The sequence below is a fragment of the Colossoma macropomum genome, unplaced genomic scaffold, assembly GCF_904425465.1.
Source record: "Colossoma macropomum unplaced genomic scaffold, Colossoma_macropomum, whole genome shotgun sequence".
In the NCBI taxonomy this organism is placed as follows: domain Eukaryota; kingdom Metazoa; phylum Chordata; class Actinopteri; order Characiformes; family Serrasalmidae; genus Colossoma; species Colossoma macropomum.
The window spans coordinates 25005549-25032292 of NW_023494806.1; the positions used below are offsets into that span (position 1 = coordinate 25005549).

The 26744-nt window shown below is 38.8% G+C and overlaps 2 protein-coding genes across 2 annotated transcripts in view; both read left to right on the forward strand.

Annotated features, from left to right (window-relative positions):
* The first annotated feature begins 2984 nt into the window (after positions 1-2984).
* fgf5 (fibroblast growth factor 5) lies at positions 2985-20882 on the forward strand. Its single transcript, XM_036598972.1, has 3 exons — positions 2985-3186; positions 6299-6402; positions 20523-20882. The coding sequence occupies exons 1-3, from the start codon at positions 3006-3008 to the stop codon at positions 20880-20882; spliced, it is 645 nt and encodes a 214-aa protein (XP_036454865.1). The 5' UTR covers positions 2985-3005.
* Positions 20883-24638: 3756 nt separating this feature from the next.
* cfap299 (cilia and flagella associated protein 299) overlaps positions 24639-26744 on the forward strand; it is a 116107-nt gene continuing 114001 nt past the window's right edge. The window contains exon 1 of the mRNA XM_036598259.1: positions 24639-24666. Within this exon, the coding sequence (XP_036454152.1) occupies positions 24639-24666 (28 nt within the window). The remainder of the gene's footprint in view (positions 24667-26744) is intronic.

Sequence of the window (26744 nt, forward strand, 5' to 3'; positions counted from 1 at the left end):
TGGTTTTCGGAGATCTGCTGAACATTTCAAGGGTCGCTTCAAAAGCCTCTTGAAGCCGTGATTACTTACAACATTATTCATGTATGTTTTTTGGGTCATTTGCATGTGCTGCTCTGTAATTTTGTACCAGTACATTGTTGCTGTCCAAAAATAAATGTATCTCCAGTTTTGTTGATTTTTATTTTTCTACATAATTTTAACACAGCAGCTATCCTTTACATTGTGTGACAATTTCATAATGATTTGACAAAGAGAAATTCTTAAGAATCACTTGGAATAAAACCTTTTTACATTAACTTTCATTAACAGCTAAGAATATTTTGCCTTGTTCTGCATATTTCCTATTTTTGATATTTTTTCCTTTGAACAGCGGCAACATGCAACAGTATCACAATTTACTAATAGTTACATTTACTCAGTTCCACATAAATTTAATGAAATTGTAATGGCACATTTCTCATTGTTTTCAAATGGTAATATTTATATTTTACATAGAGTAGATTTGCAAAGAAAACTACTTTACAAAGCTCATTTTTAGTCATTCTTAATTGATTACTAGTTTCTTTTTTCTTAGATTAATTTCATTTTATTTTACTGGTGACATCACATGGACACTTTAAAATTATTATTATTTTATGAAACAAACAGATCCCACAAAGCAAAGAATAGGTCAGTGGTGACAAACTGCTATTCGAAGCATATTGTGGATATCACCAGCATTTAAAATAACAGTGACCAACAGCACGCATCATTACAAAGAGAACATAATCACTAATGTTTAAATGGATTTAGCGTAGAGCAGTATGTGAAATGTTCAGTACTGGAGGAGTTACTTCAAAAAGAGTAATCTCACTACCTATTACTTCTAAGTTACTCTCTAAAAGTCAAACAATTCAAATCAGCTGGAAAATACAAGAGAAAACCCAAAAATTCTTTCAGTATATACTAATAAATAGCCAATCATGGTAAACATCATTCGAAGAAGACACATCCTGTTATGCTAATTAATATTACAAATGGCTAATTCATTTTGAGTCTGGCCTTTTTAGGTGAGGTCGGGGCTCTTTCCTATTGGGCATGGAAAATTTTTATCTGTCAGTTTCATGTTAACATGATTAAATGTTAATGTGCTGCTTGTATTCACAATCAAAGTGACGTAGTCAGCTGTCATTGGTATCACAAGTGCATGCACATTGTATGAAAGACCAGTCACAAATAATCTATTTAGAGGAAATTTATGTTTTAAATACACTTTATGAATTTTAAATTGATCTGTTAGAGACATATGAGTAATGCAATTAACGACATTCTTATTAAGTCAGTGTGTTGGTCAGTCTGACTAGGCCACAAGCTGGGACACTTTTACCACGGTAGCAGAGTTTGAGTCAAAAGCTGGGAGACTTTCCACCACAATAGCAGAGTCTGACTAGGCTGTAAGCTTGGACACTTTTCACCACGCTGGCAGAGTTTGACTAGACCGCAAGCTGGGTAACAATTCACCACGGTAGCAGAGTTTGACTAGATCACAAGCCGGGACAATTTTCACCACAATAGCGGAGTCTGACTAGGCTGTAAGACACTTGGACACTTTTCACCTTGGTAGCAGAGTCTGACTAGGCCATAAGCTGGGACACTTTCACCACGGTAGCAGAGTTTGAGTCAAAAGCTGGGAGACTTTCCACCACAATAGCAGAGTCTGACTAGGCTGTAAGCTTGGACACTTTTCACCACGGTAGCAGAGTTTGAGTAGGCCACAAGCTGGGACCCTTTTCACCACAGTAATGGAGTTTGATTAGACCGCGAACCGGGACACTTTTCACCACGGTAGCAGAATTTGACTAGATCACAAGCCGGGACACTTTTCACCACAATAGCGGAGTCTGACTAGGCTGTAAGACACTTGGACACTTTTCACCTTGGTAGCAGAGTTTGAGTAGGCCAAAAGCTGGGACACTAAATGTTGTGATGCACACTGTGTATCGAAAAAACGTATTGTGACATTATATTTTTGCCATATTGCACACTCCGAATTCAGTTCCTATGCTGGTGGATGTAGTACCCACTTTTCACTCCTGCTCAAATTTTTATTTATTTATTTATTTTATTTATTTGGTAGGTACGTCATTTAAGCAGGAACACTTCTACTGGAGTGTGCTTTTAAGCAAAAGTTAAGGAAAAGAAAAGCGCTCGCTGCTACAGCACTAAAAAGAAAGAGTATAATCCAAAGTCAAACCAAACGGATCTCCTAAATCCGAGCATTTCCCCATGAAATATTGAAGTCGCAGTCGGACTGATAGCATGCGAGGCGGAAGGAGGTAGATGAATAAATGAAAACCTCTTTAAAGCGCCGCGCGCGCATGCGCGGGGCTCCACCGGGGGCGCGCGCCACCTGACCGCTTGCTGGCGTGCGCGCTGCTTCTGTTTTTCGCTCAAGCTGCGTTAAACGCTAGAAGTGTCCAAAGTTTGGGCGCGAACATCTACAGGATCGAGCAAAGAGCCGGAGACGCTGTGAAGCTCCTTCCGCCGCTCGTTCAGTTATGATTTTCGTTTTCGCGCGTAAAGGTGCGCCAGCGCGCGAGAGGCAGCCAGGAGCGTGCGCTCGGGAGGGCAACTGCAACTGCAGAAAGTTGTTTAGCGCGTGCAGCGGCCGTTTAGTGCGAAATAAAAGCTCCGGATGAGAGAGAGAGAGAGAGAGAGAGAGAGAGAGAGAGAGAGAGAGAGAGAGAGAGGGAGAGAGAGAGAGAGAGAGAAAGAGAGAGAGAGAGAGAGAGAGAGAGAGAGAGAGAGAGAGTCCTTCACAACTCAGGCACGCATCAAGCAGTGAGATCATTTGCGATATAAATATCTCCTCGCGCCAGCAGACCTGCTCCAGCTCCTGCAGCCCTCGGGCTCATGCCACCGGTGGTCTCTGAGTGCGCGGAGAAAAGCACAATGCTGGAAGTTTCCTAACCAGAGCGGAAGAGAGAGGGAGAGAGAGGCAGAGAGAGAGAGCGCTTTGGGGAAGAATGCACGCTCCTCTTTTCGTTGTTGTCTTTTCTCAGCTGATTAGCGTCGCCGTCTCCGCGCAGGAAGAGCGTGCGTCTGGACGCAGGACTGTCCGACTGTACTGCAGAGTTGGCATCGGCTTCCACCTTCAGATTCACCCCAATGGAAGAGTGAACGGGAGTCACGAGCCTGATCACTTAAGTAAGTAACTCATCAGCGCTCAGAAAGTGTCTGAAAACATCTCAATACTTCAGCTATAAACGCGTCAACTGCTTATATCTGAAAAACGTCATCAATGCATATGAACAGAACTGTTGACCATTCCATTCACTCTTAAAAAGATGGTTCTTCAAGGGTTCTTTAGTAAAGGGAATGGTTCTGGGTAGAATCATGAGTCCTATATAGAACCATTTATGCTTAAAAGGTTCTTTGCATGGTGAAAAGGTTCTTCATATTGATGTTGATGTTGTATATGGTTCTATATATAGAGGCTTATATAACAATAGAAAAAAACTTTTTGGTTCTACGTAGAACCATTTTCAAAAAGGTTCTATATAGAACCATATATAATGCATTTTCCATTAATCTGAGGAACCATTTCACCATGCAAGGAAACATTTAAGCATAAAATGGTTCTATATGGAACTCCAAGAATCCTTGAAGAACCATCTTTTAAGGTGTGTAAACTTTAAAAATAAAAGTGCCATAGAAGAATCACTTTTGGTTCCCTCAAGAACCTTTCAACACATGGTCCCTTAGAGAACCATTTATGTATGTGAGTGTGAAGAATCTTTTTAAAGGTTAAAGAACCCCACCGCAATGTACAGATTCTTTGAAGAACCCAAGAAATAGTATAGAACCTTTCTCAACCCCAGTGGTTCTCAACCCAATCCACAGGGACCCCCAGACAGTCCATAATTTTACACCATGTGGACCATGTAGGGGAATGTGACCACTACTTCAGGGAACCAAAAAACAAAAGTGGTTAGCAAAAAGGGTTCAAAAGTTCTGTGACTTGCAATTTTTGCTGCTATACAGGACAATTTTTAAAAGGTTCTTTTTTTCTCCAATATAGGAAAGAACCATTTAACCATAAAAAGAAGCAAATAAACATAAAAATAAATCAAATTCTTCCTATTTTGTAATATTTTTATTGCATTTCACTAAAAGGGGAGGGAAAGGGGGGGCAGGATGCCAACATACAGTGTTAGATGTACACACAGGTCAACATAAAAAAGAACCAGCACAAATAGAAGTATTACACAGTACAGTAAAAACTAAAGTTCTGCAATTAAATCATAGAAATTTCAAGAATTACCTGTAGTCGACTATTTTGTTTTGTTGAGCCTGGCTGTAAGATACTCCATGCAAACTGTGTTTTGAATGCTGGATATCCAGAACTTTATAAGTCAAAGCTGCGAGGTGATTCAAAGTTGTAAAACAATTTTTGGTGGCTGTAAAACCTGCCAATAGCATCCTGCATAACATTCAAGTGGTTCTTTGTGTTGTTCTGATTAAAGATAGCTATTGCTTTTACTGAAGAACCCTTGAAGAATCCCACTGTAAGGGCATCACTCAAAGAACCCTTTGCGGCACCTTTTTTGGACGACTGTACATAATGATTATGCAAGATATTCCAAGGTATTGCATTCTTATAAAAGGACTGCATCATCTATAACCCCACTTTGCTCCAGTATATACGCACCAATAAGTCGAGCAGCTTTGTGTGAAATTTGGTACAGTCTATGGCTCTCGCTGATTGTGTCAAACTGTAGCTTATTAATGATTAATAAAAATGCAGTGCCTCAAAATACCGACATGAGACAAAACACTTGTATTAACAGCTATCTTAATAGAGGAGTAATTCTAGTAAGGCTTCTGGCCTGCTTTGAGCTGGTGATAAGGTTATTGGGCTTTGCCAAAGCGAGCCGAGATGTGCAGCACCGGCAGATTGTGCTACTGCTCCTGACTAGAATGGCTTGTTTATTGGAAGATACGGTATGCAAACAGGTGCAACGGCTCAGATGAGAATGCGATTTGGTACAGAACCAGAATGGCTGCCATCGATAACATGCCATGCACTAGATTGTTGTTAATGGTTCTATGTTTGGAGGACATACCATAGTATTAGGTCTGTCCAGAGGGCCCTGTGTGTAGTGGATCGAATAAAAACAGAAGAGGTCACTGAGAATTAGAACAAAATTCTTATGGTTGTTTAACAAAACAAAAAGGCCATCTTTCCATTCACATAAATTCCTAAGGCCTACACCTAAATCCACTTAATAGAACTTGAATATAACAATGAATATAGTCAAAATATCGTGATAAAGATGGACACATAACATTGTGGTCTGAGCTTTGCAGAACCAAAACAATGAGATAGTGTTACTGGCTGTCATGAAAGGCTATTCCACATAGAATGATGCCAGATTCATTTTCCGTGTGGAATGCAAGTTAGAAGGCTGTTGTTCTCTTCAGAAATCCCAAGATAATATATTTTACATTTGATACCGGATCCTGCTTTACTGTATATCCAAAGCATGGGCGCCTGATTTTGTGTGGAACTGGGGAGTGAAGTTAAGCGTGGGAGGGAGCTAAGTTAATACTTGCTTTGCTAAGTTGAGCTAGACTATTAATTACTGACAGCTGCTAGTTTTTTGATGATTTGTTAATCCTAACAAAAAACCTAAAAAAAGGTATCTAGCCTACTGTTGTTAGCTAAAAACTAAACTAGCTAGTCTTTTTGGGCAGCTGATAAAATTATATGCAAAATATCATTTTGTTAAACTCGTATTCTTGCTAAGTTTAGCTAGACTATTAATTACTGACAGTGGCTAGTTTTTTGATGACTTAATAGTCCTAGTAATTCTAATAAAAGCTAGTTAACGCTAGCTAGTCAACAAATGTTAGCTAAAAACTACACTGTATTAACAAGATAGCTAGCATTTTTGGACAGTTGATAAAATTACATGCGAAATATCATTTTATTAAACTTGTATTCAAGCTAAGTTTGACTAGACTATTAATTACTGGCAGTGGCTTGTTTTTGATGACATTCTAATAATTCTAATAAAAGCTAGTTAACGCTAGCTAGCCAACCAATGTTAGCTAAAAAAACTACAAAGCAAGTAACTAGCTAATTAGTGTTTTGGGACGCTTGATAAAATTACATGAAAACATATTTTTTATGTTAATTACATTGACAGTCAGATTTGGAGTGAAAATTTGAGATAGTAAAAGATCTGAACAATATCTTTGTCTGCTCACTTTAGCATAAAGCCTGTCCCTCTAAAATGTATCGGTTTGTCTGCAGGTGTGCTGGAACTGTTTGCCGTGTCTCAAGGAGTCATAGGAATCCGAGGAGTTTTCAGCGACCGTTTTCTAGCCATGAACAAGAGGGGATGGCTTCATGCTACTGTAAGTCAAATTCCATACAATCCACATTCCCAACATGAGACATCAGTTCTTTACCAGCAGCCAACTCTGAGATAAAAGTTTACCATCCCTGCTCGCATGGGGGGGTGAATCTTGGCCCGGCCTGTTATTTGCAAGTCTCTGCAAATTCGCCTTATTCGTGAGTGACAAAGATTTGCTCAGCACACAGCAGCGAGGTGCATCACAAGCTGGCTTTGCCGACAAGCATCTGTGTGGGTCTGGGCCCACCCGATAGAAGTTGGAGCTTATTAGCATGTGCTAATGGGAAAGACAGATTAGAACGGAGCCTGGGATAGCTGATAATCTTGCATGGACGGGGAGAAAAAATCAATATGGTGAGCAAACAGAGGCAGGCAGCTGCTGAGATGGAGAACCAGGAGCAGCATCTAGATAGCAGAGGCTGTGTCAGAGATCTAAGAGGGAGTTGATGCTTAAATGACTGATTGGGAGTCAATTTTCAGGCTTGGGTGTCATGGAAACGAGCCACCATGTGTATATAGTTGTGGCAGCGAATTACTGCTGTTATCATGTGTCTGTCCTCCAACATATTTTTGGTTTAGCATGTATCAGAGGTGTAGTCTAGTCTGATGTAGTCTGTGACTAGCGCTAGCCAGACTATCCTAGCACATAACACAGATTGATGATGATATAAATCTGGATGTTATTAAGTTAATATGTCTCTAATGTTACTCTTAAGTTTTACTTCAATTTCTATTAATATCCCTTATGGGGTAAGTGTAGTTGCAACCAATAAGGCTAGTTAAAACAGTGTTAATTCAGTCAGATCTTGAAGGTATCATGTTTTCACTTTCTTAGCCAGTCTGATGATGAGTGAGGGAATTTTATTTGCAAAATGGGGTTTCAGTGTTAATTCAATCAAGAATATTTTTTTTTCTTGTACCAAAATTTGACAAACAACAGTAGTAATGGCCAGATACATACACTATGATTTGCTGTTTTGTTACAAGTGAGTTACCTGGCTGACTTAAAATCTGAAATCACTGAATGTCAAATAGTAAGTCAACATAATTAATGTTACATTCTATTCACTGATTATTTTAAAAACTGGAAATTTTACAGCAGCCAAATCATTGTTATGGTATATTGTTGGAGGATTTTAATATGTATTTACAAAGAATAGTATTTTGCTGTTTCCAGTATTTTTTCAAGTTTGCAGTGGATTTCTGCTAGGAGTGTAAAAACACATTGTATCGCATTGTATTGTTCAGTGACGGCCTCTCAACTCAATACGCACAATGCATTCAACAGGCTGAAGCAAATAAAGTACTGCTTATTTTGCATAAAGTGTAATAAAAAAATTATCCAGCAGGCACACAATTATTATAAAATATTGTACTTTTGTAATGTTGAATGCACCAAGAAATTGAAAATGGAAACATTAATGCGTTAACACAAGGCAAATTTTCAGGCTCTCCTTATTTTTGCAGCATTGAAAAATGAACTGAATCGAGACCCAGCTGTATCGAACAGAATAGTAAATTTTGTGAATTGAACCCCTAATAGCTGTGTATCACATAGACTGCACTGCTGGAAAGTATGTATATTATAGATAAAGATTTCAGTATTCTTACTGTGGTCATTTTATTCAGAATGGTTTTAAAGAACATGCCGTTTCTATGGCAAATGGATGACGTTCCTCCAGATTTAAAAGGAGTTGGGGAAGCTAATCCTAGATCTTCTCTTTGTGTCAAGCTGAGCTATATATGCCTTGAATGCTCTATTATTGTTGCATGAGACAGTCTCTAGGCAAGGTGCATTTGCACCTAGCCACACTTTCTTGAACATAGCTGTCAGGTAACATGATGTGTTAGTTCAAACTTGGGCAAACAGAGGTTTTTTGTGTGGCCTTCTCCTTCACCTTCTCAAAGGATGTGATTATATAAACATCTGTGGTTTGGATTATAATTGGAATTCACCTTGGGCTCACTCTCACCAGGAAGATTACAAGGAAATGTAACATCTGAAAGGTTCATCATCACCAAACCTTTGGAATTACAGGACTCGCTTGATATCAGAGTGTGTATCTTAACAAAATGACTTCTCATATGGTCTCATTCACCCCTGTAGCACTTGACTCTGACCGGACATACATGAAATGAAGTTGTTTGCATAACACTTAGCATTTATAAAAGTTATTTAGAGTGCTGAAGGGAGATAGAGAGAATGGGTCAAAGGGAAAGCAAGAAAAAAAAGGCTACACATAAATCTGAAGATGAGCCTCTAAGCCGCTCCAGACATCATCAGCAATTAGAGCAGCTGCAGTGGCTCTGTCAGTGTTGAATTAGGTTTGATTTTCCTCAGCCCAGCTACAGTTGCATAGGCTTATTTAATAGCCCTGTCAGCTTGGGTCTTAAACCCCGGAGCACTGTGCTCCACAGACAAGCCGGCCCAGCCAGCGGGGTATCGGATGACTTAGTGTCTGATGTTGTTGCGCTGTCTGTCATATTTAATATTTAGATGTTTTCACAGGGGCAATTTATTGCTGAGATAATGGCGGGGAAGACAGATGTATATGGTGGCATGTGACCTCCCCTGTAAGCCATTACAAACATAATCTTTCTGAAGGTCAAAGGGTCACCTGGATTTATAGAGCAAACAATAAGGGAAGGGGGACAAGGATAGATAGAGCAAGAAAGAAAGAGAGAGAAACATCCCTAATTTTCTCCATCTCAGTGAGTACAAACTAATTGCCATTGATGAGTTTGTTTAATTCCGTTTGACCTGCTGCAGGAAATGGGTGAGTAAATAATGCTTTAAGATGGAGCTGAATTCAGCATGCAAAGATATAATTAGTCAGCAACAGCACTCCTTCTACACTACCACAGTATAGTAACACTATACCAGTGATGATGTTGCTGAGAGATGGGAGACACTGCAGTATTTCCTGGGAAAGGGTTGCATTAGGGCTGTCTGTAATAGTAGTGACCGATATACTGGTTTAAATTCTTCCTGAGACAAGATGCTATAGGCCATAGCTGTCAAGTCTTAAGTCTTACCCATGAGGCTCACATTCTCTTTTTGTCTTTGCTGCAGTCTCGCAGCTGTGATTGTAAATCTCACCCGTTTTTGCATTTTCAAAATAAAGTTTGCTGGTGCACAAGTGTCATCGCAGCAACAGCCTGAATCAGATTCATCTGTGTACTTTGATAACACCGCCCAGCTTTACTGACCAATACAGCCACTTCACATTAAAAATTACTGAATAATGAGTACTGATCTCATAATTAAAAAAACTATCAAAACACACGCTACACAAAATCTTCTCTTAAACTATCATAAAAACATACAATTTCAAATATATTTATAACAGTGCGTTTTGTCAATTCACGTTCTCTCACTTCTCATTGTATTTTCCAAAAGTTAGAAACTTTAACATAGGCTTAGCTCCGCCCGCACTAGGCACACCCATGTTGAGTCATATATCACTAAGAAACTCATTTCCTGTAGGATCTAAATTGAACACCCAAGTATTTCCTTTGTAATAACAGCACCATTCGTGTAAATGATACCTGTGTCCTGAAATAGCCCACTGGCTAATTTGATTCTGAATTCTGTTCCTGAAAAACAGCTTTTCTCTACATTCAGAACCAAAATTCTCAGCCTTTAGGATACCCGTGTTCCTGAAATTTTACATGTTCATTTTTTGAGTCCAGAAAGAATTCTTAATATGTTGATAATAGCTGGATTTATGTTACATTTGGACTACAAAATGACCTGAAAAATATTTTAACAGTGCATAGTGTTTTCTTGATAAAATAATAAAACAATAAACCAATAAACTCTTTCTTCTTGCAGTGTGTCTTCACAATGAAATAAGCAAATGTCCAATAAAAAATCAGACTGTTGGACCCCACCATACATAAATACACTGTACTACCGTACTGAAACTACTAATCTAAAGAACTAGCATAGGCCAAGCCAGGCTGCCATACAAGGACTGTAGAATATCTGCTGGTTCCAGGATATGAGTATCAAGTGCTATTTGTATCACACATCCAAACCACCAAAATGGTCTTCATGAAACTATATTTCCTTAACAGTAAGCACATTTGCAGGGCATTCACCAGCAAACACCACAATAACATCCAGAGGCAGTGTAGGTGACCTAAAGCATTGTAAGTTCATCTATGAAGTTATGTTGGGTCAAGCTGTGACTGGAATGTTTAGTTAATATCGTAATGGCATAATTTTCTGCTGTGCTGCACTCCTCAGTAAACCAGAACAAGCATTATTATTTCAGTGGTTGGTGTGACTCCAGGCTCCATACTAGGGAAAGACCATCCTTGGGCACACACAATATAGTTTCCCACCAGCTGTATTTTTAGAGAATGGGAAATGCAAACTCCTAATTATTAGTATATACATGCAGGACCACTTGGCGTGCTGTTTGTTGATGAGTAATACTTATAGATTACTGCAGAGACTGTAAGTTAGAGCTTTTGGCCTGACTTTGTGACGTGTCCTCTAGTCTTTTAATGTTCCTTAGCCAGTTTAGATACATCAAAATAAGACTGTAAGATTTTCCACAGTTGTAGCCAGTTTTATTACATGCACACTCTTACTAGCTAAAGCAAGTGTGTCTGTCTAACTCCCGTTCCAGAGGGCCATAGCACTGTACTCTTTAAAATTACACCAGAGGATGTGTAGTGAGGAGAAATGCCACTCAGTAATGTCTTCTGGGTTTGTCAAATGCTAGAGGGCACTCCTGAGACCAAAATGAATGGGTTCTTAAGGAGCTTTTGTGCAAAATCCCAATTTGTAAATGTGTAAACGTTTTTATCTATAAAAATACACACATTTTTGGAACACAGAACAGCATGGAATATTTCATCATATTTTCAACTTCAACTGTAGGACTTTCTAACAGAGCCTCATGTCCGCTCATGACATTGATGAACTGCTTCACTCTAGTCATGGTAAATGAGGTGATTAGCTTACTAACCAGTCAGCACTCAGTATATATATGCTAGTGTCCCACTGCTAAAAACCTGTTTGCTGTAGAAAAACAGAACTACACAGCTAAGTTTTTTTTCAGTTTTAAGACATCATTTTACTTTGCAAAATTAAAGGAAGGTCCCGCACACGTGTTTCGTTTTTAGTTTTTAGCCATTTCGCTTGATTCACCCTCTTGCTTGGCTTGCTAATCGGCACCCTCTAGCGTTTTACAGTCTTTTTTTATATATAATGGGAGAAATAGGAAGTGGCCAGGCTTCCCTTTAGCCGGCTCTGATTCTGCCTCATTTATCACACCGATTCAACACATCAGCTAATTTGCATGGCCATGACGAGTTAAAGCTGGTTTGTTAGAGAAGAGAAAATAAAAATCTTTGTAGGGATTTGGCCCTTCTGAACCAATGGATGGAGTGTATGGTGACTCTTTCGAGACCTACTTATAATACAAGATTTATTTCACAGTTAAATGATATATAACAACACTTCTACATTTACCCATTATTTTTCTATTAAAGCAGCTTAGAAATCTCTACAGGCTCTGCATAGTCTGTTACTGTTAACAGTGTATATATATTTTTGTTTGGACTTCAAGTAGAATCAGATGACTTGATAATGGGCAGATTACTCAGTTAATAATATTGCAGTGTTGACAGCAGAACTATGAGCCTTTTCGTTTGGGCATCTACATAGCAATGCCCCCAGATCTCAGGTGCCAGGGCCAGCCAGTAGCAGAACGCTACATTATTATCTTAGTGACAGCACTACGGCCCATTTGTTCACCTTGAACATTAGCTTACATTAGCTAAATTAACTACCTACCAAGCATTTACAATAAAACGTATACACAATAGCTTTTAAGATTAAAGAAAAGCTATTACAGTTTAGTGAAATGCTTTCATAGTTTAATCTAAAGCTCTCATAATTATTGTGTCATACTTTAGATTGAGTAGTGAGGCTGACGCTTCAGTTTACACATTTGGCAGCTGACAATTATAGCTGTTTTCCTTAATTCATTGGAATTTGTTTGAAGATGACAAATTTTGGTAATAAAATTATCTGCATTCTGTATCCATTAAACGTGATGTCTCTGAACAGAGTAGGACTGATCTGTAGCATTTTAGGAGCTGGTCACTGCCAGAGACATGAGCTGTGTTCCAAAAGCTGGGCTGCGATACAGGTGGGCTGCATTTCTATACCACTACATCATCCAAGGCTGTTCCAATCAGAAGCATCCTTTTTCCTTGACAGTTTTCAAGAATGCTTTTCTCATGCTCTTCTATCACCCATAATGCTTTGCGCACACATCTGACTCGATGACAGTTCAAGAGCAACACCGGCAGAAGAAACCAATTACTTAGTTCGAAAAGGCCGTTTTTAACGTATACAGTACGCTGTTTCTTTAGTTGTGTGCAGCGTGTTTTAGAGGGTGTGAACTGAATGCAGGTTGTGAAATGCACCTGCTTTCGGTAAACAGTTTTTAGCTTCCAGGATAGAATTTAATTACAAACACATTGTTTTGTCTGCCACATATTACATCATTCATATCAACATTTTGCTTGCCAGCTGGCTATAGTAGACCGTTCGGTTTTGCATTATGTAATACAAACAAGTAGCCTTAGTGCAGTCCGACCAAGGACCCAACTTTTGGAAGGCAGCAGCTGTAAACCAGGAGGAGACAGTTCACCTGTGGTTTTAATGCTGCAAACTGTTTATGCTACTTTTGTCCGATGTTTCCAGTGATTTCATATATGTTTTTTTCAAATTGGGCTTATACTTTTTCCATGTTGTCCGTGCACTAGATGCTCTAAAATCTCGCTCTCTCACAGTTGAGCGCACATTAACCCACCGTGTAAAAGTCAATTTAATAAATATCAATATACCTGTCACAAGCTTTATCACGATATATTGCCACAGTGATATTCTGAACGCAGCTCTAAAAGAAGGGAAATTTATTTTGTGTCTTTCCACCTGTGCATGTGTAGGATATGTGTAGGAATGAGCACGGCTGTCTCAAGTATTCAGTTACTTGTTCCACATGTCACTATTCAAAGACTGAAATCATTTTTGGGGTCTTCATTATGTTGCACCACGGAAAGTCAGGGAGAAAACATACAGGCCAACAATTCAGAGAAATGCTGTTAAACTTTAACATGGCATGAGAGTTTTTCTTGTATTTAAGTTCATGTTTACAACATGAGATGGTTTTGCTTTGACATGAGATGGTGCAACTGAGTTTAGGAAGGTCTAGATAACTAGGATAACTGCTCTAGCCTGCATTAGCTAGAACCAAAAACAATGAAAAGGCAATTTTGTGTCCTCAGTATTACCTCAGCAAACCCCCACATTGGCAGATGATTAACTGAGAAGAAAAAACATTGTATAGACAACAAGCCAGCACAATTACTGTGCTTTGAGCTCTTGCTCTAGTATTAGCATTAGCTCATCAGCTCATCTGAAGGGGCAGCTTCTGTTAATCAAAAGCTGTGACCCAAGAATTTGGGTCTATAAAAAAAATAGACTCTTGCCTAATTTTGCATAATTACACAGTTACACAATTGCATGTTTTTTAAACCTGCCAGCACCAGTGCACCAATTTACAGTGTGTATTATGATATGCAACACACTTGCTTTTTTTTCGCCTTGACTATTTCAGTGCATTGCTCACAGAATATGAACTACAATACGAGATCATATTACACTAGTTTTAGCATTCACTATAGCATTAGTTTCAGAATTTACAATAAAACTGTAGTACTAGTTGTGAAATCTCTTTATGGTTTAGCACCTTCATTTATCTCTGAATCCCTGATAAACTGTGTTCTAAATCATGTCTTAGGATCATCCAGTGCTGACATCCTCCGTATTCCCATGTATGAAACTTGTAAACTTGTACCATGTATGCATCCTTTTGTTTTTATGCAACAAAGGTCTGGAACATACCACCAAAAAATATTGATCAGGCTGTTTCTATCGCTGATTCGAAAAAGCATTTTTTAACTTCAGTATTTAACTGGCTGTTATTATTTTCCTTAGTTTTACCAGCACATTACATTTAGGTTACTTTTACATTATTTTAATTGTTGTATTTAACAACAATTAACTAAGTTTTCTTTCTTTTCTTTCTCTGATCATTCATTATGTTACATTATAAAACCCTTTTTTGATAAGAAAAAGCTTGATGAGAACTAGAATAGACTGAGAAGGAGGATACATCTCTTTCTTCAGTTCTCAGTCAGCTTTTTCATGCTTCTGCATCAGCCAGTACAGTTCTTGAAGGATCGTAGTTCAGGCGACAGTGACAATGGAAAACAAAGACAGCTGTACAAGAGACAGTAATTAAAGAAAGAATGTTATGCAATACAAAACATCAGAACAAGAGAGCTTTTTACAGGGGTACTCAGTTCTACCCCTGGAAGGCTGCATTCCAGCACAGGTCGGTGATTTCCCTGCTTGAACATGACTACTAAACTTGGTCATTAACAGACTTGCAAGAACGCTTCCTTGCAAGGCACACATTAGTGCCATCTGAAATCTTCTGTTCTGAGCATGTGACCATGTAAACATCTGTCAAGACAACATGTTGATAATGTAAGCTGTAATAAAAATTGTAGCGCTTGCAATTTTGATATAAAAATGATTGAATAGCAGAGTTCTGTGGTAAGCTTTTTGCCAAGGACCACTAGAGATCCTTAAATGAAATAAACAGGAATCCACCAAAAAATCAGGAGCCTGTTAAAATGCCAGAGTACTAACTTAATGTGAACTTTTTGTTCCCTCTTTTTCCTTTATTGCTTTATTCCTCCTATCAGCCAGAGACAGTATTTAATTCAGCAGTCAGAATTGACTGCTACATTGGACAGTTACATTGTCCAAGCCATTAATGATTACCTGAACAACACTATGAACTATAATTTTTAGTCATTTAAGTATTTATTATGGTCTTTTTTTGCAGTTCCTTTTGTTTCATCTGTGTTCCTGTCTTGCATATAAATAACACAATGTGTGTCTTTCTACCCACAGTTCTTATAAGTTTGGCCTGCAAGCCTGTGTGCTGGACAGACAGTTCTTACTACATCATCTTGATAGTTTATACTGTGTCATCTTAATAATTTCACAATACTGAATCGGTGTTTTGCAATATAATGTATTTTTTTGTAAATCTAGACTGAGACTTGTTGGAAATTAAATAACAGATAATATTGGTAACTGTCAGTGCTACCGAATGAAGAACAGCTTTGGGTCTGAATGAGTCGGTTCTTATTGATGAGCTGAGCTAATTGATCTCACTTACGGAAAAGAGCCAGAATGGCCATCACTAGCTGTGCAGGTGTGCAGGCTGCTTTCCACTGCACTGTACTTTCAAACAGCCCTCACACTGCGATCTCTTCAGCATTCTTATGAACTACACAAAACATATTTCCCCCTAGTTTTAACTCTTCACTGCAATCAAATTTGGGACTTTTTAATACTCACAATTGAGTTAAAATAGTAGAGTATTTTAATAAGTTAAAATAACAGAGTATTTTGCTCACCCTGTTGAACCCTAATTAGGAAGCATGATTACATTGTGAATGATATCAGTGTTGGCAGATAATTGCTTACAAAAATATTTTAAAGTGATATTTGAAGATGTATTCACTCTGTTCCTGAAGAGCAGAATGTTTAGGCGATGCTGGGCTATTTTATCCATTTCACTGCATTTGTGGTGGATGTTGTCCAAATTCCTACATTTCATAAATGTTTATGTATCTGTATCATAAGGGCTGGGCAATATGACAATATTAAAACTATTCAAAAATAAACTATTCACTGTGATACAATACAATATGCTTTTTTCTGAACATATCATGGATATCATCAGTTGTATGTTTCATTATGAAGAGAGCAAAATTAGTCCTGTTTAACGCAATGATTTAATGCAACACAGTATGCCAAATACTGAATAAAAATAATTTTGCTCACAGTTTTGGATATTACCTTAAAAATGCAGCACTGCTGTTTTTTTTCTCAGTTCCAACTGATCAACTGAAAATTTTTTGAAGTATTGCAATATTATATTTTTGCCATATCGCCCACCTCTACTGTATCTGCAGATATGCACATGAAAAACACGGTATAAGCATCACCCATAATCTCCATATTGGTGCATCTTTCAGCCCTAAATGTAATCATTATTAGTCAGGTGTGTTCTAAGAAGTGAAATCACTGAAGACTCATGCATTCTTTTATAAGATAGGCCTAGTCAAGCCATTCTCAGTTCCAGGCTTGGGGACCTCATGCACATTTTTTGTGCTTTCCCTGCTCTAAAACACCTCACACTCAAGACATGAAGGGCTAGATAATTATCACCTGAGTTGGATCAGCTGTTAGAGCAGGGAACCTAAGTGCTTAGAAGAAGTAAGCACTGAGTGCTTACAAAAAAAAATTAAGCACTCTAAGGCAGATGGCGATTAATAAGGTTGTGACGAAGACAGACCTGCCTCCTCACCAGAACAGTACGGAACACCACACCCGAAGACTCTGAATTAAAATACATGCTTGTATGAAAAATGTAAAATGTATACTCACCTTCTTGTAGGAAATGGGTGGCATTGGCTGCATCTTCTTCTAGGGGCAAGAAGGATCCACAGTAATGTACAGCAAGACCTGTAACAAAAGAAACATTGTTAAATAATATTTTACGAATATATTCATATACTTATCAGTAATTAGAGCTAAAAGAAAACTATGGTATTAAAAACAGACTGCTGAAAGATTCTTTAAATATTTAGTACAACCCCGTTTACAAAAAAGTTGGGATGCTGTGCAAAGTGTAAATAAAAACAGTATGATGTGTAAATCATTTAAACTATGTTTAATTGAAAATAGTGCAAAGACAACATATCAAATGTTCAAACTGAGAAATTGTATTGTTTTTGACAAATATATATCAATTTTTAATTTGATGCCAGCAACACATTCCAAAAAAGTTGGGACAGGGGCAACAAAAGACTGATAAAGTTGTGTAATGCTTAAAAAGAACCTGGTGGAACATCTCACAGCTGATTAGGTTAACTGACAATAGGTCAGTAACATGATTAGGTATAAAAAGAGCATCCCAGAGAGTCTTTCAGAAGTACAAATGAGAAGGGGTTCACCCCTCTGTGAAAAACTGCAAAGGCAAATGCAACCATTCAAAGAATAGTTAAAAAAAAGTTGAAACTCTACCATGCAAAAAGAAACCATAGATAAACAGGATCCAGAAATGCCGCCACCTTCTCTGGGCCCGAGTTCATTTAAGATGGACTGAGGCAAAGTGGAAAAGTGACCTGTGGTCCAACAAATCAAATTTCAAATTCTTTTTGGAAATCATGGATGCCACATCCTCCTGGCTAAAGAGAAGAGGGACCATCTGGCTCGTTTTTAGCACGCAGTTCAAAAGCCAGCATCCATGATGTTATGGGGGTGCATCAGTGCACATGGCATGGATGACTTGCACATCTGTGAAGGCACCATTAATGCTGAACAATATATACAGGGTTTGGAGCAACATATTCTGCAATCCAGATGACGTCTTTTGCCCGGGAAGGCCTTGCTTCTTTCAGCAAGACAATGCCAAACCACATTCTGCACATACTACAACAGTATGGCTCCACAGTAAAAGAGTCCAGCTGCTAAACTGGCCTGCCTGTAGTCCAGACCTGCCACCCACTGAAAACATTTGGCGCATTATGAAAAAAAAAAATTACCACAAAGGAGACCCTGAACTGTTGAGCAGCTGAAATCCTGTATCAAGCAAGAATAAGAAAACATTTCACTTTCAAAACTACAGCAGTTGGTCTCCTCAGTTCCCACACGCTTACAGAGTGTTTTTAGAAGAAGAGGTGATGCAAGACGGTGGTAAACATGCTGCTGTCTCTTTTTTGGAACATGCTGCTGGCATTACATTCAAAATGGGCATATATTCATCAAAAAACAATAAAATTTCCTAGTTTCAACATTTGATATGTTGTCTTTGTAATATGAAATATAAAATTACAAAAGCACAATTACACCACAGATACTATTGTGCAAAATAAAAAGAAAAGGAATACTAACAGGTACTTATGTCAGAATTGCAAGCACATTTTTTGTGCACCGAAAGGCTGAGAAACAGTCAGCATTACCTCAAATGCATTGTTGTGTGTTTTGTAATTGGCTGTTTAGCCATTTAGCCCAAGCGAGACTGCTGGGTTCAAATCCCAGCGCAGAGACGCACTCATTAACGGTTTGTTCTAACGGCAGTGTAATGACCTCACTCTAGTGTTCATGTATGAGGTAATTTGATCTGTTCTGTCACTGCAGCTCTTAATCATGTGTTTATTGTTGAAGCTCATATCATGATAATCATAAAAATACTATTTAGCGTGCAGCCCTACTCTGAACCCACTTGAGCGTCACACAACATCACAAAGGTCCTTTAGTGGGAAAAAATAAGAAAAAAGTCAAATGCCACATAAAGCATCTACTTCACATGTGCATAGAGTGTAAAGAATGCCTGGGATCAATCTCCACGACATGGACCATCAGTGAATGTCATCATAACCTGTTTGTAACCTGCTGTAACAGGTTTCTTTTCATCATTGTTTCCTAAAATAAATTCATCAGCGGCTGAGCTCCTGTTCAGATGGTCTGAAACACTCACAAACGCGGAGATCAAAAGGACGTCTCAGCAAGTTACGGCCACATTTGCGAAACCTTAGCCAAGCAGGAGAGCTTGCACAGTGTACAACCAAAGACTGTCAGCAGAAAGAGAGAAAAAAAGAAGACAGAGCATCTGTCTTGCTTTGCTCTGTCCTGGGTGGATAAAGTTATTTCATGGGCTAATGAGGTTTTTAGTCTGCACAAAGAAAGCCCTGCTCCTGTCACTCACCAAAGGCCTTTGATAGGAAAGTCATTTTGATGACTTTGAGCTCAGCCACGGATAAAAGTAAGACTTGCAATTATCCTGCAAACTCTCCATGCTCCTTTCCGCGACTCTGTGGATGTAATCTCCTCGCTGCTTTTCATTAGCTCGCTTTATGAGGGGCTAACTCAATCAGGCCACAAAGTGGCTCGGTCTCCAGCAGCTGCTAATGCAGCATCCGACAATGTGTGTGCGTGGTAATTACCGAGTGTTTGCCCACCGTGTTCTAGCTCTGTCGTGACGCCGTGGCCTGTTACTTTTCTATTTCTGTCGAGATGCTGGAGCGCGGCGCAAAGATGTTGATTTGTTTAACAGGAAATAATACTGAGACTTTTTGCTTTAATTCTTATGTGACGTAGTCATGAGGAGTTGGGTCGTTCCACCATTGCGCTGACAAATGGTGTCCCCCAACTTTGAGGATAAAGTGAAAATGAGCTCAAATGAGCTCAAACAAACCACAGAAAGTTGATGTCTGTGTGTTCTTTGCTCTGTTCTCAAATTAACCCACAAAAAATTATGATAATTCTTCGTTTTGAATGTTTAAGTGATTTTTAGTCCTTTTGTGCATGGATAACAGCACATCAAAGCAATGACATCACATATGTTGAAGTTTCAATTTTGATGATTGTTGTTCAGTTTAAATAGTAAAAATGCATTTAAATACATACAATTTGACTTTGAAGCTAAAGTGGTAGTGGACTTTCAACTTCACTAATCTTGTCCAATATAACAGACTACATTTTACACTTGAATCACATATGAACCTTCACAATGACAGAATGACCCAGACACTGGCTACTTATAACATGCTAACATTGACGTTACATGATCAAACCAGAAAGAGATGCAGGGAAATTCCCGAAAAGGGACAGAGGCAATTGTTATTTTTCTAAGCGTAAAAGTAATTATCTCATTAGAGAGCTACAGGAGAAAAATAGCTGGGGTAACCTTACACTAAGCAAACTCCATCGCCCTCACAGCTGTGCTCCAGCTGAACCACATGTAAAGATCATCAGAGAGTCGGCTCTCATTCTCGTTAGATGTTAGATGCCAGGGCCCGACCCTTCATGCCACATGACTCACCATGGGTTCCTCTGTGGCCTTAAGACATGCGTTTCTGTGAAAATGAATGCACGAGTCTGTCAGTGTTCCACTGATTGCAGTGATCTGTTGCTCCTGATTTGCTTTGTTTGCTGTTTTACAGGAACGGTTCACAGACGACTGCAAGTTCAGGGAGCGGTTTCAAGAGAACAGCTACAACACATACGCCTCAGTGACCCACAAGAACCATCGGACTGGTCGAGAGTGGTTTGTGGCGCTTAACAAAAGGGGGAAGGCTAAAATGGGCTCCAGCCCGAGAGTGAAGTCCCAGCATGTGTCCACACATTTTCTGCCCAGGATGAACCTGCATGAGAAATCAGACCAAGGCTTTACGATAACGGACAAAGAGCAGGAAAAAGCTCCACCGGCTCCACCAAAGCCCCCCGTCCCGAAAGTCACCGTCAACACAGGCCAGAAGAAATCTCGAACAGTCAAGTACTGGCCCAAATTTAGATTTGGATAGACCAGCAATGTCTTAAACGTGGACAAAACTTGAAAACAGGGCAAACGTAGAAGACAGAGATTGTATTTAAGCAGCCAAAAACTCCAGTTCCAGAGGAATTTTTCACTTTATCCAGGCGATCAGCATTCCAGTCACCAAGTTAGTCAATAAAAAAGGGCTGTATAATCCAGTCGGGGAGCTTTTCCAAAGTTGAAAATGAACCTGTTGCCAATGTCTTCCCTGAGTCCCCCACAACACGCCATTAACATCTACAGGAGGATTTACATACTTTTTCTTTACTTTTTCATTGTTCCAAATATAAATCCACATTTTATGATACCTCTATTTATACAATATACTGTATTTATGTTTGTATGTACAAATTGCTTCATGTGCGAATGTCTTTTAACCTACTTCCAAATTCTGAGAATTTAATGTGATAAGAATGAATGTGAAGCTATTTTTTAACTATTCTTAAAGTTGACTTTACAAAATAACAACAGCACACAGAATCTGTCTCATTCTGTAATACTTGTCATGTTTGAAGTAAATATGAAATTATGTATTTGCGTTGTGGATCAAGATTCCAACTGCACAGCCTTATATATCAGTATTTACACACGTTCCTGAAAAACATGGAAAACTTGTTTAAAAGTTTTTCAGGCTGGTTTACAATTTTACAGACTAGATTTCCAGTCCTAGAAAGCAAATAAGAAAACTGATACATGTCCTGGAAATTTTAGTGAAGTCCTGGACAAGCATGATGTTGGGCGTATTAAAGGAAAATTAAAATGTCCTCACTTTCTTTTTTGCAATGAAATAGTGCGTGATAGTACATTAACACTGTTAAAGTTTTAAACTGTACTGGTCACTCGCCGGCCACAAAATCAGCCTGTTTTGAATTTCACTGTTTCTGTGATGTCACAGTAAACAGTCCAATTACATGTATCTGCCTATTCAGCTTCCAGCAGTTTAGCTCTGCTCATTCATGCTACAGTTATGAGGTGTTTCAGCCCAGACAGCTTTAAAAATGAGGCACAATATGGGGCAGCCAATCAGAATGGAGCTTATTTACACATATCAGTCTTAAAGGCACAGTAACAAAACCAGCCTCAAGAAAAAAAGGTCAAATACAAGGAAAATTTAGGATATGCGTCTGCTTTTTAAGCATATTTTTAGCGGCTAATTCCCAGTTTGAGTGTCTATTCATACAGTCATATGCAAAAGTTTCGGCACCCCTGATCAAATTATATGTTTTGTTGATTTTGAAGTGAAAATAAGTTAACACATCCTCTACAAGGAACAAACGTAGGTATAGCATTGTCTGCAAATTTTAGTTTACAATTTTTGTTCATTTGTTGAGCTCAACATATTGTAAACAAATAAAACATGAAATATAACTTTTTACAGGCCACATAAGTTTAACTTTTTTCCCTAATATATGAAACTCAGCAAATAAACAGTAATTGTGTATTAAAGCGTGCAGAAGTGTGTTCACTTATTTTTACTTCAAATCAACAAAACATGTCATTTGCCGGAGGTGCCCAGACTTCAGCATACGGCTGTAATGGTTGTGGTTTGGAATACTACAGCGTTGTGGATGCTGTATCGGAATGCCTGGTAGAGGGAGGCTACATTAATGCATGCCAGCTTCTTCCAACATTCACTTAAGAGACATAACTGTTGTGCATATATGTCATCACAGTTGCCCTGGAAGTTGTCCTTAAAAAGCCCTGGAGAGAGATTTCCTAAAAAGAATGGCAACCCTGTACTTATTCTAGAACATACGGTAACTGACTATTAAAACTAACATTCATGCTGCCGCCTGTCACAACCGCCAGAGCATTCCACTGCGGAGGGTCCTCCTGCGAGGATAAACATGCCTCGTAACACCGCCTCATGTTTTGAGAGGGTTCCACTCATAGGTGTATCAAATAACAGGCAGCCATGGAATGATCCATAACAAAACAGTCCTAATACCGTCTCTTTAAATCTACGTGGTTGAGAGGCATTTCTAATTCTTTGCTGTGTAATGGACTGTGACTGACACTGTTATTGACTGAAATTTAGGGACTGCAAGGGCCCCGACTTCAATTGACTAATCCATGCTCCACCCACAAATATGTCTTTTGTAGCAGGCGTTGCGAGGTTGAACAAGCTTTATGGAATGTTTGCAAAAATCCCATTCAACCTAAAATGTCATGCATAGCAGACAAACAGAAAAATACCTAAATTTAGAGTGCATTATTAAATTCAAACAATATTTACTTTGAATACATGAAAGGTCACACTGTTAGGACAGACTGGGTGGTTGTTTTTTTGTGTAGTCAACATCAGCATGGAGGCAAAAACTCGTATGTAGCGAATATAAACCAAAGCCCTATTTGAGCTGGATTAATTTTACCAGAGGAGGTCCAGGAATGTAATTTGTGCTTCATTTGACTGGCTGATTTGTATGGGGTAAAGGATCTGTGCAATTTCCCCAAATTTCCCCAGATAGCCCAGATCGAAACATCATCACTCAGATGTTTACATCAGCATTGTGTGACAGGCACCACACTTCTGAAAAGTAACATGTGTGCAGCTAACTGGCATATAAACTAGCATTAGGTTAGTAAAATGGGTTCATTCAACTTACCAAATGCCACCCAACAAGACAGAAAATGCACTGCCCTATGAGAAGTACTTTCAAGATAATATTTTTCCTTTTGCTTGTACCATCACCAAAATGTTGTTAATTTCAGTAGTGGAGTTTGGGTCAAATCAAACTCAGTTTTAGCTGTTAGCCTTATCTTCAGTTCACAAAAAAAAAGAAAAAAAGCAGCATTTTCTATTACATTAGTGTTATAAAAATTGCAGAAGGTGATTCACTCTGGATTTTTTACTTAGTAGACTTGTGCAAAACTACAAACATTGCAGATTTGTACTGGATTAAAATCATGTATTTTGTTGGTAATAACTTAACCCTTTAAAAGTCCCAGGCTTATTAGCTACTCAGGGTTATTTTTTAATAACTACATTGACTTCAGAGCAAACTGGTTGCGCTATTCTTAGGTTATAGAAGTGTGTAATAAAACTTTGGGCCTGCTGGCAGTTTTGTCTTTTACTGGGTTAAATTACAGCACCTCCCCAGGTGAAACTAATCCAGCTCTAATAGGGCTTAAGGCTACAAATTCTCATGAGGTTGAGTGTGATTTTTGTAAAAGAACTTTCAATTCAGGTACTTCTGTGACATACCAGCCTCTTCTAGTGCAAATGGAGAGTTCTCACTGGAAAATGAAATGAGATGCGGTGTAGTATAACCATTTATCGTTTAGTGGAAAATGCTAATTTTGAGTTTTAGATGACACTACCCTATACAGAAATCCAGACTCTAGAGAGAGAAGTATATGGTGTACATTGATCAGCCATAACATTAAAACCACCTTATTGTTTCTGCACTCACTGCACCCACTTACTTTATAGGTGCACTTTGTAGTTCTACAATTACAGACTGTAGTTTCTCTGCATACCTTATTAGCCCCCTTCCACCCTGTTCTATAACAGAGCAGGTATATGGGTGGTGGATCATTCTCAGCACTGCAGTGAAAACTTACGTGGTGGTGGTGTGTTAGTGTGTGTTGTGCTGGTACGAGTGGATCAGACTGGAGTTTTAAAACACCCCAGTGTCACTGCTGGACTGAGAATAGTCCACCAACCAAAAATATCCAGCCAGCAGCGTCCTGTGGGCAGCGACCTGTAGGCAGCGACCTGTGACCACTGATGAAGGACTAGAGGATGATCAACACCAACTGTTCAGCAGCAGGTGAGCTATTGTCTCTGACTTTACATCTACAAGGTGGGTGTGTCTAATACAGAGGACAGTGAGTGGACACAGTGTTTAAAAACTCCAGCAGCACTGCTGTGTGTGATCCACTTGTACCAGCACAACACACACTAACACACTACCACCACGTCAGTGTCACTGCAGTGCTGAGAATGATCCACCACCCAAATAATACCTGCTCTGTGATGGTCCTGTGGGAGTCCTGACCACTGAGGAACAGTGTAAAAGAGGATGAAAGGGGGCTAACAAAGTATGCAGAAAAACAGATGGACTACAGTCTGTAATTGTAGAACTATAAAGTGCACCTATATGGAAAGTGGAGCTGATAAAATGGACAGTGACTGTAGATACAAGGAGGTGATTTTAATGTTATGGCTGATTGGTGTATAGTGTAAAAATATAGTGCATAGTACTCAAATTGAGACACAAAGGTTGACTTCGATCTGGCTTTAGTAACCATGGGATGGAGAAACCCATGATTACTACTCTGGAGGCAGCCTCATTGTGTAGAGGACCAATTTGAAATACTGGATGAATTAAATTATAGCTTTTATGTGATGCTTCCATATAAATGTAATGCCTATCATATTCTTTACCTTTACAGAAGAAACAGCAATAGAGCAGCATTAAGGAGCCCCTAAACCTAAAAATAACAGTAACGAGTGTCACTGGATGTACCTCACTGTAATAGTTGAGGTTTGCTGTTAAGGATGGAAACAGTTAGGCTGTGCTTATTAAAACAAAGCAGTTGTGGATCAGGTGTAACATGGGAATGGAGCTAATAAAATGAGGTCATGAAAAACAATGGTCTTAAAAAGGTTTAAGTGTGCTTTGCAGTGGGCATGGCTCCAGTTCGGTCTTTCACTAGTGAATTTGTTCTCAAGGCCTTATAGTAGACATCCAGAAATGCTGCTCATCTGAAATGGACAGATGCACAGTGGAAACTATAATTATCGTCTGATGCGTCAACCTTTCAGGCTGTACAACAAAGTAAAGGAACATCCACGTTGTTACCAGCATAAAGTTCTAAGGCCGGAGCCTGTCATGGTATGGGGGGTATTAATGCCAATGGAATAGGTAACTTAGACATCTGTGAAGGCACCATCAACTGTGAAAGACACATACTTGTTTGAATGGTAAATGATAAAATTACAGAGGAATGGTAAACAATGCTGCTTTAAAAACTGGAACAATTGTTATCTTCAGTCCCCCAAATGTTTATTAAGATGTAACAGTGGTAAACATGCTCCTGTCCCAAATTCATTGAAATTTGTTGCAGGCATTAAATTTGAAATGAGCATATATTTATATTCATATAAAAATTAACAAACAAACAAAAAAAGACACATTTCCTAACTCATTTTATATTTTATTTAACACACTTAAAGATGGTTCTTCAAGACAAAGAACATTTTGGTACTATACTGAACCCTTTTTGCAAACCACTTTTGGTTAACCACTTTCGGTCTTTGGTTCCCAAACTGGCCCTCAGGGACCCCTACACTGTCCACAATAAGCAATAATATGGCATCTACACTGTTAGAAATAAAGGTACTGTGCAGGTACACATTTCGTTATCAAGGTACAAACAATGTAAATGTACCTTCAGAGGTACAACAGTGGTTTTAAGGTCCAACTGTGTACCTGTAAGTTTTTTCCAGGTGAAAAGTACATTTTTGTACCTTATCATAACCTGACGTTTTAAAACAGAATAATAAGATAAAAAGCCTGGAGACAAGACGGGGTGTGTGGAGTCAATACAACTTAGAAAATATAATTTTAATGGATTATGGTACAACCATGTTCCCTGACTAAAGGTACTGAGATGTACCCTTGAAGGTACCACCCCAGTGACAAGAGGGCTACTGCCCCAGTGACAGTTTTATACCTTTTTTCTGAGAGTGTATATAGCACCAAAAAGGGTTCTGCTATTGTTATGATGTCAAGCTCGTAACAATAGAAGAACCCTTTCTAGTGCTATATAGAACCATATGCAACACATTCTCCATCAGTCTGAAGAACGATTTCACAATGCAAAGAATCATTTAAGCTTAAAA

What these genes read in the sequence shown, in the direction of transcription:
- fgf5 (XM_036598972.1), top strand. Translation starts at nt 3,006, where the DNA reads ATGCACGCTCCTCTTTTCGTTGTTGTCTTTTCTCAGCTGATTAGCGTC. An exon ending in TCACGAGCCTGATCACTTAA is followed by an intron (nt 3,187 to 6,298) that starts GTAAGTAACTCA and finishes GTTTGTCTGCAG; the next exon opens with GTGTGCTGGAACTGTTTGCC. An exon ending in GGGGATGGCTTCATGCTACT is followed by an intron (nt 6,403 to 20,522) that starts GTAAGTCAAATT and finishes GCTGTTTTACAG; the next exon opens with GAACGGTTCACAGACGACTG.